We start from the raw sequence: 16,267 nt of genomic DNA, 5'->3' as shown, positions 1-16,267 counted from the left end.
TCATCTCAAACTGACAGGTATAAACACTAGCAAACAGGAGAAAGGCTGGTATTATGCAGAAAACCAACTTAATTTCTATAATCACTTCAACCTACGCAACTACAAACAACATCTGGGAGAAAAGTCTTGGTTCCTAAACACCAATTTCCCAAATATTGTTTGATTCGTTGTATCAATTTTTCTCCTGAGATTAAAAGTCATTACTTTTAGTGGTAGTGACTTCCTTCTGTTAAAAAAAGGAATACAAACTATTTTTGCGTCCCTAAATATATCTGAGAATAAGAACTCATAGTGCACGACTCAGTCGTTAAGCAACTGCCTCAGGCTCAGGTCATGGAGCCCTCCCTGCTGAGCCTGCTTGTATTCCCTCTCTTGCTGTGTCTCTCTCTGTCAAATAAATAAATAAAATCCTAAATTTTTTTTTCCCCCCAAAAGATTTATTTATTTATTTATTTGACTGACATCACAAGTAGGCAGAGAGGCAGGCAGAGGGAGAGGAGGAAGCAGGCTCCCCGCCGAGCATAGAGCCCGATGCGGGGCTGGATCCCAGGATCCTGGGATCATGCCCCGAGCCAAAGGCAGAGGCCCAACCTCCTGAGCCACACAGGCACCTCAAAATCCTAAATTAGAGGAAAAAAAAAAAAAAAAAGAATCACAGAGCAACAAAAACAAATTTTATTTCCAACTAAATACTGAAAATTATTTGCCTATGTTATTATAGATAAGAGATCACTTGAGGATTAAAAACTCAAATGTGTTTTTATAATTAAACATTTTAACAATCACCAAAAAACTGCTAATTATTAATTCCTTTAACACAAAAAAATTGACTTTTGGGGCACCAGGCTGGCTCAGTCAGTGGAGCATGCCACTCTTGATGTCAGGGTCATGAGTCAGAGCCCCATGTTGGGCACAGAGGTTACTAAAAAATAAAATCCTTAGGAGAGCCTGAGTGGCCCAGTGGTTAAGTGTCTGCCTTCAGCTCAGGTCATGATCCCACAGTCCAGGGATGGAGCCCCAGGTTAGACTCCCTGCTCAATGGGGAGTCTGCTTCTCCATCTGCCTCTCCCTCTGATCATGTTCTCTGACTCTGCAAACAAATCTTAAAAAAAAAAAAAAAAAAAAATCTTAAAAAAAAAAAAAAAGGACTTTTACTTCATACATAGTATTGAAACTACTTCCAAATCTGACAGTTTCTGAGCATTATACATATCATAGCAAACTGTATAGTCAGGTAATAAAATGAGTGTTCCTTCCTTTTCCATATCAATATTCTATATAAGCATATTTGTAAAATAAGAGAAATGGAAGGTACACGGTCACTTTGATACACATACCACCACCAATCCCAATGGCTTCCCTCTCACCTGATCGGCCTCATCCATCTTTCACAAACCTGCAAGATGACAACAATTTTCGAAAATTTTTTTTTTTTAAACTTAGTGATAGTAAAGCAAAATTTAATGAATACAAAGCTCCCAAAGAAGGGGGGGACCAGAGAGGGTTGCATCGAAAATTTTCTACATGAACCTGAAAGTTCTCTCTCCTTAAATAAGTAACTGCAAACCTCCTCTTGAAATCACAGACAAAGGGTATTTGAAAAAAATTCCCCCTCTCAGAAACTATAATGTCTTGATTGGTCACAAAATGACTAGCAGAACAGGTCTTTACAGAAAAAAAAAAAAATGCTCATTACATTCCTTTTAACTATATGTTGTTGTAAAAATCCAGAATCTGTTTTATACTGCTAATTACTGTTTAAATATAATTCAGATAGGGGCGCCTGGGTGGCTCAGGGGGTTAAAGCCTCTGCCTTCAGCTCAGGTCATGATCTCAGGGTCCTGGGATTGAGCCCCACATCAGGCTCTCTGTTCCACAGAGAGCCTGCTTCCTCCTCTCTCTCTCCGCCTGCCTCTCTGCCTACTTGTGATCTCTGTCAAATAAATAAATAAAATCTTTTAAATAAATAAATAAATAAATAAATATATATATATAATTCAGATAAAATAATCTTAAATGGTCTATCATTAAAAAATGAGTAGGGTTATGGTCAACTTTGATATAATTTACTAAAAATGTATAAAAGAAACATACAAACAAGTTCTACAAATAATATAAGCAATAAGAAGTGTTTTTCAGGGCGCTTGGGTGGCTCAGTCAGTTAAGCATCTGCCTTCCACAGGGATCATGATCCTGGCATCCTGGGATCAAGCCCCACATGTGGCTCCCTGCTCAGCAGGGAGCCTGCTTCTCCCTTTCTCTCTGATCCTCCCTCCTCCACTCATCTTCTCTCTTGCTCAGTCTGTCTGTCTCTTGCTCAAAAAAAAAAAAAAAAAGTATTTTTCATTTCCTCTTCAATAAGATGTAAATTTAAAAAAAAAGTAAATTATTCCAACGGCAAAGCTGCGACATTAAACAAGAGAGGGGCTTTAGCAGAAACCACACCACATCTTAACAGAGCATCAGTGTTGAAAAGTCTGATTGCTCAAAGTTCCACGTGCTTTGGGGCGCCTGGGTGGCTCGGTGGGTTAAAGCCTCTGCCTTGGGCTCAGGTCAAGATCCCAGGGTCCTGGGATTGAGCCCCACATCGGGCTCTCTGCTCTGCAGGGAGCCTGCTTCCTCCTTTCTGACTGCCTCTCTGCCTACTTGTGATCTCTGTCTGTCAAATAAATAAAATCTTAAAAAAAAAAAAATGAAATTTCATCAAGTTTTTTTTTTTCTTAAGATTTTATTTATTTATTTGACAGAGATCACAAGTAGGCAGAGAAGCAGGCAGAGAGAGAGGAGGAAGCAGGCTCCCCGCTGAGCAGAGAGCCCCATGCGGGACTTGATCCCAGAAGCCTGGGATCATGACCTGAGCCAAAGGCAGAGGCTTTAACCCACTGAGCCACCCAGGCGCCCCATCATCAAGTATTTTCTAAATCAATTATTCCAATTTAAAAAAATTTGTATGTAGAAAGCTTGTTCTAATAAATTCTGATTCAGGGCGCCTGGGTGGCTCAAGTTGGTTAAGTGTCCAACTCTTAATTTCAGGTCAGAATTTTAGGGTTGTGAGATTGAGAGCCACATTAGGCTCCATACTTAGCGGGGAGTCTGCTTGAGATTCTATCTCCTTCTCCCTCTGCCCCCACCACCACGCTCACATGTGCTCTCGGTCTAAAAAAAAAGAAAAAGAAAAAAAAAATTCTGATTTATTCAAACAGGTAACTAAGCATGATTTAATGCCATATGGTTTACCAAGAGACACAATGAGACAATGAAATATCACTCACTAACGTTATTCTCATGTAATTATCTTTGCTTATTACTACATTCATTTTGTTTCCACCTAAAGACCTATTTTTGTGAGAATAAAACTCTGTAGTTACCATATTTAGACAGACAAACCAGCAGGGTTCAGAAGAACAAAAAGGAAAAGTCTGACCCTAGCCCAAAAAGCTTTCAAGACAGATGAGGCTGCTTCTGGAAAGCAGGAAAGATGCACAAGCCACAGACACCCAGATTAATATAAATACATGTTAGCTCTTAATTAGACATATATGTAGTTTTCTGCTTTGGCTCAGCCATTGCAAATGTTTAATCTAAACTAATCTATTCTTGGGGTGCCTGGATGGCTCAGTCAGAAGAGCATTTGACTCTTAATCTCAAGGTCAAGAGTTCAAGCCCCACACTGGATGTAGAGATTACAAAAATAATAATAAACTTTAAAAAAATATTAAAAATAAATAAATTAGTTCTATTCTTGGGGCTCCATACAACCTATCTTACTCCATAAATTTCGTGCACACAAAAACACAGTATTTGTTAAACAGATAGCTGAATATAAATTCAAAAGTTAAATTTAGACTAAAAAGAGATTTAGAGAAGTAATCTACTGAATAAGAGGGAAAGGAATAGGAACAGGTTTAGGATTATCCAAATCTCAACTCTCTCCCTTTACCCTTTCATCCATTTTCTTCCCCATTCATTCAGTAAACCTCTTAAAGCATGCAGAATCAAGGACTAACTGCCAGGATATCTTTTCAGCAATCTGGTGAAGACTCTGCACTTTTCAGAATAAGGTTTCTAAATGCATCAAGTAAAATAAACAGGAATAAAAATGGAAACCAATTATATTGACCGTTATTAAAATATTTAAAATGTTGTGTTATAATGTTTTCATTAACATTAACTTATAATACTTAACACTGAGTTTAGTAACTACGTAATTCCCAGTAGTCTCAGTAATGATGACTACACACCGCATTTTAAGATATCTGCAACTATAATAAATTACCTACGGATTTATACTGGTGACAAAGTAACCCATATACTGTCAATACCACTGTTTTTTTTGTTGCCTACTTTCATAATGCGAAGCGATACTTAATTTCAGTTACAGATTACTAGTGAAAAGATGTAATTTTCCCCATTCAAGTTCAGGGACCCTAAACCAGCCCAATCATCTTTGGGTTCGATCAAAGTAAAACACTGGGCAACAAAGCACAAAAACTATTTCAAGATATCAGGAAAGTTGGGGCACCTGGGTGGCTCAGTCGTTGAGTGTCCACCTTGGGCTCAGGTCATGATCCCAGGGTCCTGGGATTGGGGCCCCGCAACGGGGTCCCTGCTCAGTGGGAAGCCTGCTTCTCACTCTCCCACTCCCCTGCTTGTGTCCCCTCTCTCGCTGTCAGATAAATAAATAAAATCTTTTAAAAAGGGGGGGGGGTTTCCTGGGTGGTTCAGTGGGTTGGGTGTCTGCCTTCGGCTCAGGTCATGATCTCAGGGTCCTGGGATCCAGCCCTGCATCGGGCTCTCTGCTTAGTGGGCAGCCTGCTTCCCCCTTTCTCTTTGCCTGCCTCTCTGCCTACTTGTGATTTCTGTCAAATAAATAAATAAAATCTTTAAAAAAAAAAAAAAAGATACCAGGAAAGTTTATGAACTAAATTCAATAAATTCTTCAATTCCTTGAAAATTCACTAACATGACAGGAAAAAGAAACCCAATGATAGGAAACTATAGAAATAAAGTATGTTCAACTTCAATCTGGCTTTTTTTTTTTAAAGATTTATTTGTTTATTTATTTATTTATTTGACACGGGAGCTGGGGGAGAGACAGGGAAAGAGGGAACACAAGCAGGGGGAGTGGGAGAGGGAGAAGCAGGCTCTCTGCAGAGCAGGGAACCCAATGAGGGGCTCGTTTCCAGAAGCCTGGGATCATGACCTGAGCCTAAGGCAGAGGCTTAACAACCGAATCACCCAGGAGCCCCTCAATCAGGACTTTTAAAAGAAATACTTTTGTGGAATACATACATTTAAAATTTTCTGTTGAAAGGCAAAGTGACTCCCTAAACCACAACAGAGAAAGAGACAGACAGCACCACAGAGCTGCACAGAGGAAAGCTTATACCATTAAGTTCCAGTTCTCACCAGTTAAATACTGAGAATAGTTATGCAGAAACTGTAGGTGTGTCATTTATAAAGAGTTCACAACCAGACTGTTATGAATCCCACGTTTACTCATTGGAAACGCACTGCTAGGAATCTGTTCACCAAAGCTCCAACAATTAAGGGGGATGGAGGGTGATTAACTTCCCCGTCAGTCAGTCCTGCAGACAGAATACAAGCTTGTTTCTATCGCTAGAACCAAGCTATATTTCATCTACTATAAGACGTTAATTTGAAACATTTTTAAAGAACTTGGAAGGTCTGGTTTCACAGTCATAAGGTTTTAAAGATTACAAAAAAGAACTTATTTCCCCAAAAGGAAATTCAACATTCTGAATCTATAAAACATCTCAAAATATTACACTCTGATGTCAGCATAATAGTAAAGTTAAAAAGGACATCTGATAAAAGGGAGGCTGAATGGGTATTCTATGCACATCAAAAGATTTTTTTTCTCAGACTTGCTTGGATCATACATAATGACAAATCTTTCAGCTATTTACATTAATTCTACTTTATCCACTATGTTAACTAAGAACTGTATCTAAGTATTTCAACTATTTACTGAACATGTACTTTGAGAAAGACGGTATGCTAAGCTCTACGGTGTGCACAAAGGAAGACCTGGTCTTGTTCTTAAAGGATAGCACTGAAAGGCCTCATTCAGTCCCATTTCCAGAAAGTTCACTGTTTCTCACAATCAACATAATCTCATTATTGACACAATGTCTCTCCCACTTGCCCCAAGTTAGGCATTCTCAGAGTCCAAGACTTCCTTCTCCGAACTACTGAAATAGCCTCCTCACCACAACCTCTGTCTTTCCTACTCTAAGTCACCAGATGCCTTTCTAAATCTAAAGCACAGATCTCAACAAACTATCTCCCTTCCCAAAATCTTTCAACCACTCATCTTTGCATAAAGAACTAAACCCCAAATCATTATCATCGTTAAGTCATTCTAAATTACGTGCTGTTCACAGAACATTCTTCCATCTGTATCCTCCAGGTTGTTCCTTCAACCTACAGTGTTCCCTGCCTAGCCTAAAACTCAGCTCTTCTTGTCGACGAGGTGCTCCGTAACAGCCTTTATAGCCCTAAATCGTAAAAGCTTCCAGCCCTAAACATGAATCAGGTAGCTGACAGAAGAGGAAATATCTTTAACAATTGTAATTTAGGGGCGCCTGGGTGGCTCAGTGGGTTAAAGCCTCTGTCTTCAGCTCAGGTCATGACTGAGCCCCACATCGGGCTTTCTGCTCAGCGGGGAGCCTGCTTCTTCTCCCTCTCTCTCTGCCTGCCTCTCTGCCTACTTGTGATCTCTGTCAAACAAATAAATAAAATCTTTTTTAAAAAAATTGTAATTTAGTCCCCGTGTACATTTTCTAAGCTTATCCTGCCTTTGTGGCGTTATCTTTCTGACTGTAAATATTCAGAAGCGTATAACCCTTCCTTTAGATGGCATAAACAGGGATTAGCTCCATCAAATTCATCAGATGGCCTCTGGGTTCAAGTTTGTGAGCCTACAATGCTAAGGGCCAGATCCCAAATCACTATCACTCCCACCAAAGTATAATGCCTTCCTGAAGGCCCTGTATCATATTTCTCCAACTTCAACACTTCCACAATTGGCTGGCTTTTCATTAAGTTTTGACACAGTGGAATGCTACTGTATCCCTTTAATGAGGTAGGTTTAGAGAAAAAGGACTAAAACCTGAGTACCTTAATTCTATGTAGGAGAAAGTAGGACATAACAAGACTTCATAATCAGCTTATTATAGAGTTCAAATGAATCTTGTCAATTGCTTAACCTGACAATGTAGCAAATAAAATCAGGAGAGGTTGAGTTTTCACCCGTGTCACAGAGCTGCAACACTGGAGCCAGTACATGATTTTCCCCAAGTACATGATCATTTACGTGTCTCAAATTAATTCGAAGCAGGCAATACTGGAAGAAGAATAATTAATCTGGGCATTTTAGTCAGTCAAAAAATTTTGTATCCTATAAATTTAAAATATACAGCATTCAAATAGAAAACTAGGATATTTGGCATAAACAGGATCAGTAACAGTAGATGGAAACAAGGAATGGTTCAAGACCATTCAAATGCTTCAACAACTGAAGCAGTAATAATAGCTAATAATTACTAAAGGCAGCATTTAATATATATGGATATCGAGCTAAGCACTTAAATACATTTTTTTTGTTTAATCTTCACAATAATTTTAAAGCCTGATTCTCACAGAAGATGAGAAAGCTGAGGCATAGGCAGCTTAAGTAACTTGTCCAAGGTTATAAAAGGAGTAAGCTGTACTATCTACATAGATCTGTGATAAACTTCTAAGCAGTTTCCTGTTAAATTACCTTCAAATTATTATTTTTACCTTTAGAATAAAATTCCTTTGTAAAAAAATTTCCAACTAATAAAATTACCTCACTCAACCTTAATGAACAGCTAAGTTACAACCTGCATTTAAAGAAAGCTTTTCTACTTGAGATTATAAATTGGCTTTCACCTTGATATTAAAATTAGTTAAAATGTACCCAAAAGTTGATTTAGTCATTGATAATAGAGGTGTCAACAGTCTATTTCACCAATACATCTTTAAACAAAAGGCTTTTATGAATTTTCAACCAAAATAATAGAAGTTAGCATTATACATCCAAGAAATTAAAAACTTTAAAGAGAAATATTTTCAGCAGCACAGGATTTACTTCATTCAGCTAAGGTTACCGTTTTTCTACCTCTTTTGGCCATACGAATATTGAGCATCTGGAGCAAAAAAGAGCATTTGCAAATCACTATTTCAGGTACTTGACAGAATGGTGAATTCCATGGCCACCCACTAATCACAGCTTCTCATATACACGATCCAAGATTACTTACTTTAAAAAATATTACTATGCTACAAATCATTACCACTGATTGTTGAGAATTTGTGACATTTTATTCAACAGCTCGTCTGTGATAACAAAAGGCTGTTAACCTACCTGTCACTGCTGGTACTACTGCTGCTGCTGATTGAATCACTACTGGAGGATCTACTCCTAGAGCCGCTGCCGCTAGGGGACCTTGTAGGTCTAGACGCTTGGCTAGCCAGCCTCTGAGGAGACTGATTTCTAGACTGGGATGAATGTGGTGACCGACTCCTGCTGTGCTGGTAATTCCGCTCTGGCCTTCTGCCTCGTACCTCCCGGGTAATATCATCCCTGTAGATATCCCTGTGTACCACACTGGGCAGTGTAAACTGCTCCCGAGCCCTAGGTTCGTATCGGGGGTCATGAGCATCAAAACGGTTTGGACTTCGACTCCGAGAAGTATAATAGAGCCCATGTTGTAAAGTCCGCTCGCGAGGATCTCTATAGTAATCCTGATCGTAATGTCTTGTCCGATCAAATCCTCCCGTCCCCCGTTCATGGTGTCCATAGGCACTATGTTCATAAGCACGCTCCCTGTTATCTGAAGCCCTGCATTTAGGAGGGGGGGGAAAAATATTTAATCAATCAGAAAAGGGCAAGCAAAACTAAAAGCAAGTCATGCAAACATTCATTTCAGCATTGTCTGTCTTTGCAACTGTCATTTTCTAAACAGCATTAACCTACTTAGTAAGCAAACACTACCAAGCTTAACATTTTACTTGACTCCAAAAATTATTTTCACAGCTGAGCAATCATTGTGTATATTGGGCTTTCATGACTAGTGTTCTGCAAATCAGATGCTCTTTTTATTAGGGATTTTCTGGCTTATATGCAGAAATATATCTCCTTTTCATTTGCAGTTTAATGGAACAAGAAGAGACTGTCATTTTAATAAAAAAGTTTTCTATACTTCCATCTGATTAAAATATATACCAAACTTTTACTTACTTGGCAAATTTATTTTAGGCAAAATTTCCATGATACATTTTAACACAGACATGAAAGCCCTATTGCAATGTATGTCCCAGCAGTAAGAGGGCATTTTCAAAGAAGTCCAGAAAAAAATTTTAATTTTTTCTCATTAACTTTCGACTTCTTGGGTAATTATAAAAACTATCAGATTATGTAAACTGCTGTGCCCAAACAATCACATTTAATAACAGAAATGGAATCTTAAAAGAAAAGCTTATCAAAATACTGGACTGACACATGCTATTTATTCTATGGTAAATTTAACTAAAGAATAAAGATTATTTCATCTACTGGTGCTATCAAATTCCACATAATTTTTTAAAACAACTATTCCATGATCCCACTTGTTAATGTCTGTGCTTAATGTTTATAGGAAATATGTTCTTAGTCATAGCTAAGCTCAAATTGCCTCTGATGAAATTAGCCAACTTTGGAAACTGTAAGATATTTGAAGGTTGCTATTAGCAATGGATTAACCTAAAAAAATGTTTCTATAGGACATGACTATTTGCCAACCTACCGTTATAAAGGATTGCTGCATGTTCAATTACACATGCACTTATGTGTTGATAATGAAAACCAATGCTAATCCTACACAGAAATCTTAACATTTTCTACTTTTGTAGGAAACCAGAACTCATTTCCTGAGTTCCTAAAAGACCACTTCATTGCTTCAATCTCAAGTTGAGACTGAGTTTCTTCTCAACATTATCCTTGGATCTGATCTTCTATCAAAAGATTAAGAAATCATCAAAGACACAGAACTAGAATCTCTCCAGTGAAGAATATCTGGCAAAAATCTTACAACTATGTCCCCAGTAGATTCATAAATCCAAAATCTCTCCACTAACCTTCATTTTCACCCACCCTTTCTTTCACTTAGTAGCAACCATACCTTCCTAGGCTATACTTGCTTTTTGCTGCTATGATGTGAAGCAACTGCATGGCAAAAAAATTCAGTAGTATCTTTCCTATTTAAAGTATTAAATAACTTTTTCCTTTTTAAATGTGCTACATTTCTGGCATTTGGACAGATATTTCAATGTCTAACAAACAAGAGGGTTTCCTTTGAGACTTAAGAGAAAATTTCACAAATAATTCAATTAGCACCCTATCAAATGTTAATTGGTAAAAGCTGTTATTAATGATATAATAAGCAATAGGCAATAGTTCTAGGAGAATTACTGCTACAGCTGGTATTTTAGAAATATGCAAAGTTCTTATCTATTAGGAAGATACAGAAGGCAGGCACAAGAGCTAGCAGAGCTGAAATCTAATAGCTATTCTTTGATTCATCTATTAGTACTAAACACTTCTAGAGTTAGTGGGGGAAAAAAAGAAGAGAGTTTGACTTGGGTTAGGAGAGGGGCTAATATACACAGGTCAGGACATACCAACCTTTTCCAAGTGTGGAAACACGACCTATAATCCCAATTAAATCTAGGGAGAGAATTGTGAACATAACTTCCCCAATTTTGGCCCCTCTTATGGGGGTAATCCACCTTCTTAATGGGCAAGGGTGTCAAATGATATTTAGATGAACCACAAGGAAAAAAAAAATCTTAGTGACCAGATAAAATAATTCCACCGGAAGCAAGTAGTCCCAGACAAACTGTAACTCTCAAACCCCCAGACTTCTTTCTTGAGATAGTAGACAATTATAAATTCATCCACATTCAAAAAAATTTCCAGCCCTAAGTAGGAATCAGGCAGCTGACAGAAGAGGAAACCTCCTCTACGATTCCACCAAATGAGGAAGAACAGTTGCTCCCCATTAGTTCACCTTTGTAGCCATCCACACAGTCAATTTTGATTGCTGTATCCACAACTGATCGTCACCATGTGTTCAAGGCTAAAGTACCTTTAATTGGACAGCAACTTGCTTAAGAAACAAAATAGTAATCCTCTTCCCCTGGGCTAATGGAATCTTGACTGCATGACATCCCATACATTCCAGCAATTAGAAAAGAATGGCTATATTCCAGGATTTAGAAACATTCATCATCTCAAATTTCCCCCATTCCATCAAGGAGTATAATTCCAACATGGAAAATGTGTAGATCCAAAATGGAAAAAAATCAAACATTGCCTTCACTCTTCTTCATCCAAGTACAGATTTCCAGATTAAAGAAAGTATTGTTTGTAGAATCCAGGCGGTTGAATCATTATGGTCTGCTAGGTTTTTTGTGACAATCCAATTTGTTTGTACACTTTGTGTAGTGAAAATTGAGAAGCAGATATCAACTTCTAAAAGAATCTGTAGGCTCTAATATTCCAGAAATATTCCATATAGTACAACCACAAAATCTGTAGCCAAATAGCTCCATCAGATAGCAGAGATATATCCAAGGAAGGCCTTCAGATTATCCAACAGAAGGAATAGTTAATTCTAGAAGATAGGTAACTCCAAAAATGATACTGCCATACAAAATCTTCCACCATTTTACATCTCAGGAGTAGATATCCAACCAGCTGCAGGAAATATCCTCTACGATTCCACAAGATACCAGCCACTGGGATAGAAATCACTTCCGTTTCCAACCCAAAATAGGAAACATTGAGAATGCCCAAAACTTTAAATCCATCTGGGGCCCCTAAATATGAGTTTCTGTTTCTCACCATATCAAATACAAAATACCTGCCTACAGAAACCTTGGAACTTACCCATCAAGTCTCCGCTCATAACGTCCTTCTCGTGCATGAAGTGATGGTGGAGGGCCATAAGCAGGCCCTCCACCACCTCCTCTGAACCCAGAAACCTCTCTACTACGAGATGCTATGGAAACTGTATCATCCAATCCCCGAGCAGCACTCGGAATGGTGCCTGGTTCATTATAATCCGTGCGTAGGTCTCTATCTCCCATTTTGTTGACTGAGTTGTGAGCCTTCTGTGCACTTTTAATGTCCACAAAATCCACAAAGGCGGCCACTCCTCCTTCAGATCCCCTCTTGGGGAGAATTTTGACACTTTCCACGCGGCCATATCTGGAAAAAACAAAACATTATTGTTGCATAACAATAATTTTCCAAGAATAGTCTGTGAAATTCTTATTTTTAGACAATTTACATTAACTGCGTATGTAGGAGGCGTTGCAAAGTACACAAGATGGCTTTTACACATTTTTCTTGGGGCAAAAATTTACAAAGGTTTTTTAAAAGCAAGCTCTACACCCAATGTGGGGCTTGAACTCATGAGGCCTGAGATCTAGTCGCATGCTCTACCAACCGAGTCAGCCAGGTTCCCCAAAACTTACAAATGTTTTAACCATTACTCTCACTTCTTAAATATATTCACTAAATTATTTTTCACCTTTTAAGAACACTTAGCTGAAATGAATCTCTGTTTTATGAATTTTTACATTCTAAAAAAGGTTACTAAACCTAAGATGGTTTAATGTTACTTAGAAATCTTTCAAGATGTTTGTTCATCGGGAGGGCCTGGTGGCTCAGTCCTTAAGTGTCTGCCTTCAGCTAAGGTCATGATCTCAGGGTCCTAAGGGGACTGAGCCCCGCATCCAGCTCCCTGCTCAGCAGGAAGCCGGCTTCTCCCTCTCCCACTCCCCCTGCTTGTTTCCTCTCTCGCTGTGTCTCTGTGTCAAATAAATAAATCTTTTTTAAAAATTAAAATTAAAAAGTAAAGAAACATCTAAACTAAAAACAGCTACTTTACAGATTTCATTTTTAAATCATTAAGGGAAAATGAGCTTTCTGAAAAAATGAGATGATTTCACAATCTTTACTTGAAAGTAATCCATTTGAAGTGACAGTCTTAATTTTTTTTAAAGACTTTATTTATTTATCCAAGAGAGAGAAAGCACAAGGTGAGGGGCAGAGAAAAGACTCCCTGCTGAGCACGGAGCCCACCACAGGGCTGAATCCCAGGACCCTGAGATCATGACCCGAGCTGAAGTCAGACACTTAACTGACTGAGCCACCCAGGTGCCCATCAAGTGAGAGTCAGATTTTTTTTTTTAAGATTTAATTTATTTATTTGACAGAGAGAATGCAAGCACACAAGCAGGGGGAGCAGCAGGCAGAGAAAGAGGGAGACTCAGGCTCCCCACTAAGCAGGGAGCCTGACGTGGGACTTGATCCCAAGACACAGATATCATGACCTGAGTCAAAGGTTGACACTTTACCAACTGAGCCACCCAGGTGTCCCAACATTCTAATTTTTTAATGCAGTTTTCTGCTATTTAATTTTTTTCAGGAGGTTAAAACTACTAAAACTTATAATTTTGGTATACTTAAAACTGTTCTTCATATAAATTAATGAATTTGAGAAAATCTTTTGATAGACCATATGTTCCCATTTTTATTCCCCCAAAAAAAAAAAAAATGCTTGAGATGTCTGTAAAGAAAAATTTTAGGGCACCTTTTATATTTGGAAGATATGTGTAAGAAATATAATGATTCAGAATTTTAAAAGTCATGAAAATTCTATGAATTTCATTAGGAGTTAACTATGCTTTATGTACTTATAATCTGGCATTTTAGAAAGGCAAGCACAGCAATTTTAAATATAGCATTCTTATTTGCTGACAATCCAAAATCATAATTTTACACTTCTCCTGGAGCTGACATTATCAGAAAGCAGAACTCTTCTCTTTACATCCTCCAGTATGATTTAAGTTATACCTCTCACAAGGGAAACCTAATCCTAAAATTGTTTCATCAGGCAACTGAACTAGAAGTAATAAAATTATTTGTTGATACTGAATTAATGAAAGGAGCTAATTTGGAAAAAAAAAATTGTGAGAAATTGGAATAGTTCTTTTCTTTCCCTACAAACATTAAATACCTTCCAGTGTATCTGACAAAGGACTTGTATCTAGAGTACAAAAACTTTTATAATTCAACCAATTTTTTTAAAAAGGCAAAACACTTCAACAAAGAAGATATACAGATGGCAGATAAACCCAGAAAAATACGCTCAAAATTAATAGTCATTAGGGAAATGCGAATTAAAACCACAATGAGATACCACTTCACACCCATTAGGATGACTATTTAAGGCAGGAAAAAAAAAAGGAATAAAACAAGTGTTGACAAGAACACAGAAAAATTTGAAATCTAGGGCAGATCTAATAGAACTATAAAATCGTGCAGCCACTGTGGAAAAGTTTGGCATTTTTCTCAGTAAGTTAAGCATACAATTACCATATGACCCAGCAATTCCACTCCTTAACTGGGGTTCAAATAGCTATGTGTACACCAACGTTCACTGCAGCATTATTTGTAACAGCCCAAAGATGGAAGCAACCCAAGTGTCTACCAATGAATGAATAAACAAAATGCAAAATATACTTATAATGGGATAGTACATTAAGACATAAAAAGAGGGGCGCCTGGGTGGCTCAGTGGGTTAAAGCCTCTGCCTTTGACTCAGGTCATGATCTCAGGGTACTGGGATGGAGCTCCCACATCAGGCTCTCTGCTCGGCGGGAAGCCTGCTTCCTCCTCTCTCTCTCTCTGCCTACTTGTGATCTCTGTCAAATTAATAAATAAAAAATCTTTGGAAAAAAAAAAAGACATAAAAAGAAACAAAGTTCTGATACAAGCCACAACAGGGATAAAAATTAAAACATCACCCTAGGGGCACCTGGGTGGCTCAGTCATTAAGCGTCTGCCTTAGGCTCAGGTCATGATCCCAAAGTCCTGGGATCAAGCCCTGCTCAGCGGGAAGCCTGCTTCTCTCTCTCCCACTCCCCCTGGATTGTGTTCCCTTTCTCGCTGTCTCTCTCTGCCAAATAAATAAAATCTTTTAAAAAAATTAAAAATGGGGGCACCTGGGTGGCTCAGTGGGTTAAGGCCTCTGCCTTCAGCTCAGGTCATGATCCCAAGGTCCTGGGATGGAGCCCCGCACTGGGCTCTCTGCTCAGCAGGAAGCCTGCTTCCCCATCTGCCTACTTGTGACCTCTGTCAAATAAATAAATAAAATCCTTTAAAACATATATATACATATATAAAATTTAAAAAATAAAAAATAAAACATCACCCTAAATGAAATAAGCCAGACACAGAAGGACAATTCGTTTATGATTCCACTTATAGGAGGTATCTAGAATAGGCAAATTCATAGAGACAAAGTAGAACAGAAGTTAGGAGAAGCAGAGACAAGAGGGAAATGGGGAGTTACTGTTTAATGGGTACAGAATTTCTGTATGGGATGAAAAAATTCTAGAAATAGATAGTGGTGATTATATGTAACACCACGAACGTACTTAACACCACTGAATTGTATGCCCCAAAACGGTTAAAATAAATGTTATATTATGCATATTTTACCACACCTACACCTACAAAGTTTCTCACTAAATGGAAGGTTGCAAAGGTTTTTCTATTAAAAAAAAAAAAAAGAAGGGCGCTTGGGTGGCTCAGTCAGTTAAGCACCTGGCTCTCGATTTCAGCTCAGGTCATGATCTCAGGGTCGTGAAATCAAGCCCCGAGTGAGCCTCAGCGCTCAGCGGGGAGTCTGCTTGAAAGTCTCTCCATCTCCTGCCCCTTCCCATGCCTGGATGCATTTGTGCTCACTCTCTAAAATAAATAAATTTAGGAAAAAAAAAAAAAAAAAGCAGTGGCTAACTCTTCATATCCATGAAAACTCAGTTGGTAAAGGTGATGTCCTGATTTTGTCTACTCCTTCCAAAACAACACATTTCCGACAGTTTTCAAGTATCCTTCAAGTATTCAAGATTAAACATTTATCTGAAATTTAGTAGTTAAAAAAGAATCAAACCACAATTAGGTAATATTTCCTTTTCAACAATATCGAGCCTTAGATACAGGTTTTCAGAGAACTTATGGAATATTTTCCAGTAATACACAGAAAACATCAGTTTCTAAAATTACATGGTCACTAGTTATATGATTAAGTTATTGCATTTATAATTTCTCAAGAATTAAGAGAGCCTCAAGTTAAAATAAATGAGAACATAAGCTAAGAAACTGTTC

General features: G+C 38.1%; 1 protein-coding gene across 3 annotated transcripts in view; it reads right to left on the bottom strand.

Annotated features, from left to right (window-relative positions):
* Positions 1-16,267, bottom strand: part of SPEN (spen family transcriptional repressor) — a 96,615-nt gene that overhangs the window by 55,103 nt on the left and 25,245 nt on the right. For all 3 annotated transcript variants that reach the window (XM_032863505.1, XM_032863507.1, XM_032863506.1), the window contains exons 2-3: positions 11,978-12,298; positions 8,414-8,890 (exon numbers count right to left, since the gene is read on the bottom strand). In XM_032863505.1, the coding sequence (XP_032719396.1) occupies positions 8,414-8,890; positions 11,978-12,298 (798 nt within the window). The remainder of the gene's footprint in view (positions 1-8,413; positions 8,891-11,977; positions 12,299-16,267) is intronic.

This window comes from Lontra canadensis, unplaced genomic scaffold (assembly GCF_010015895.1).
Source record: "Lontra canadensis isolate GAN:19392208 unplaced genomic scaffold, GSC_riverotter_1.0 scaffold25, whole genome shotgun sequence".
Classification (NCBI taxonomy): domain Eukaryota; kingdom Metazoa; phylum Chordata; class Mammalia; order Carnivora; family Mustelidae; genus Lontra; species Lontra canadensis.
The sequence above is the reverse complement of the archived record's forward strand: the minus strand, read 5'-3'. Positions and strand labels throughout refer to the sequence as shown.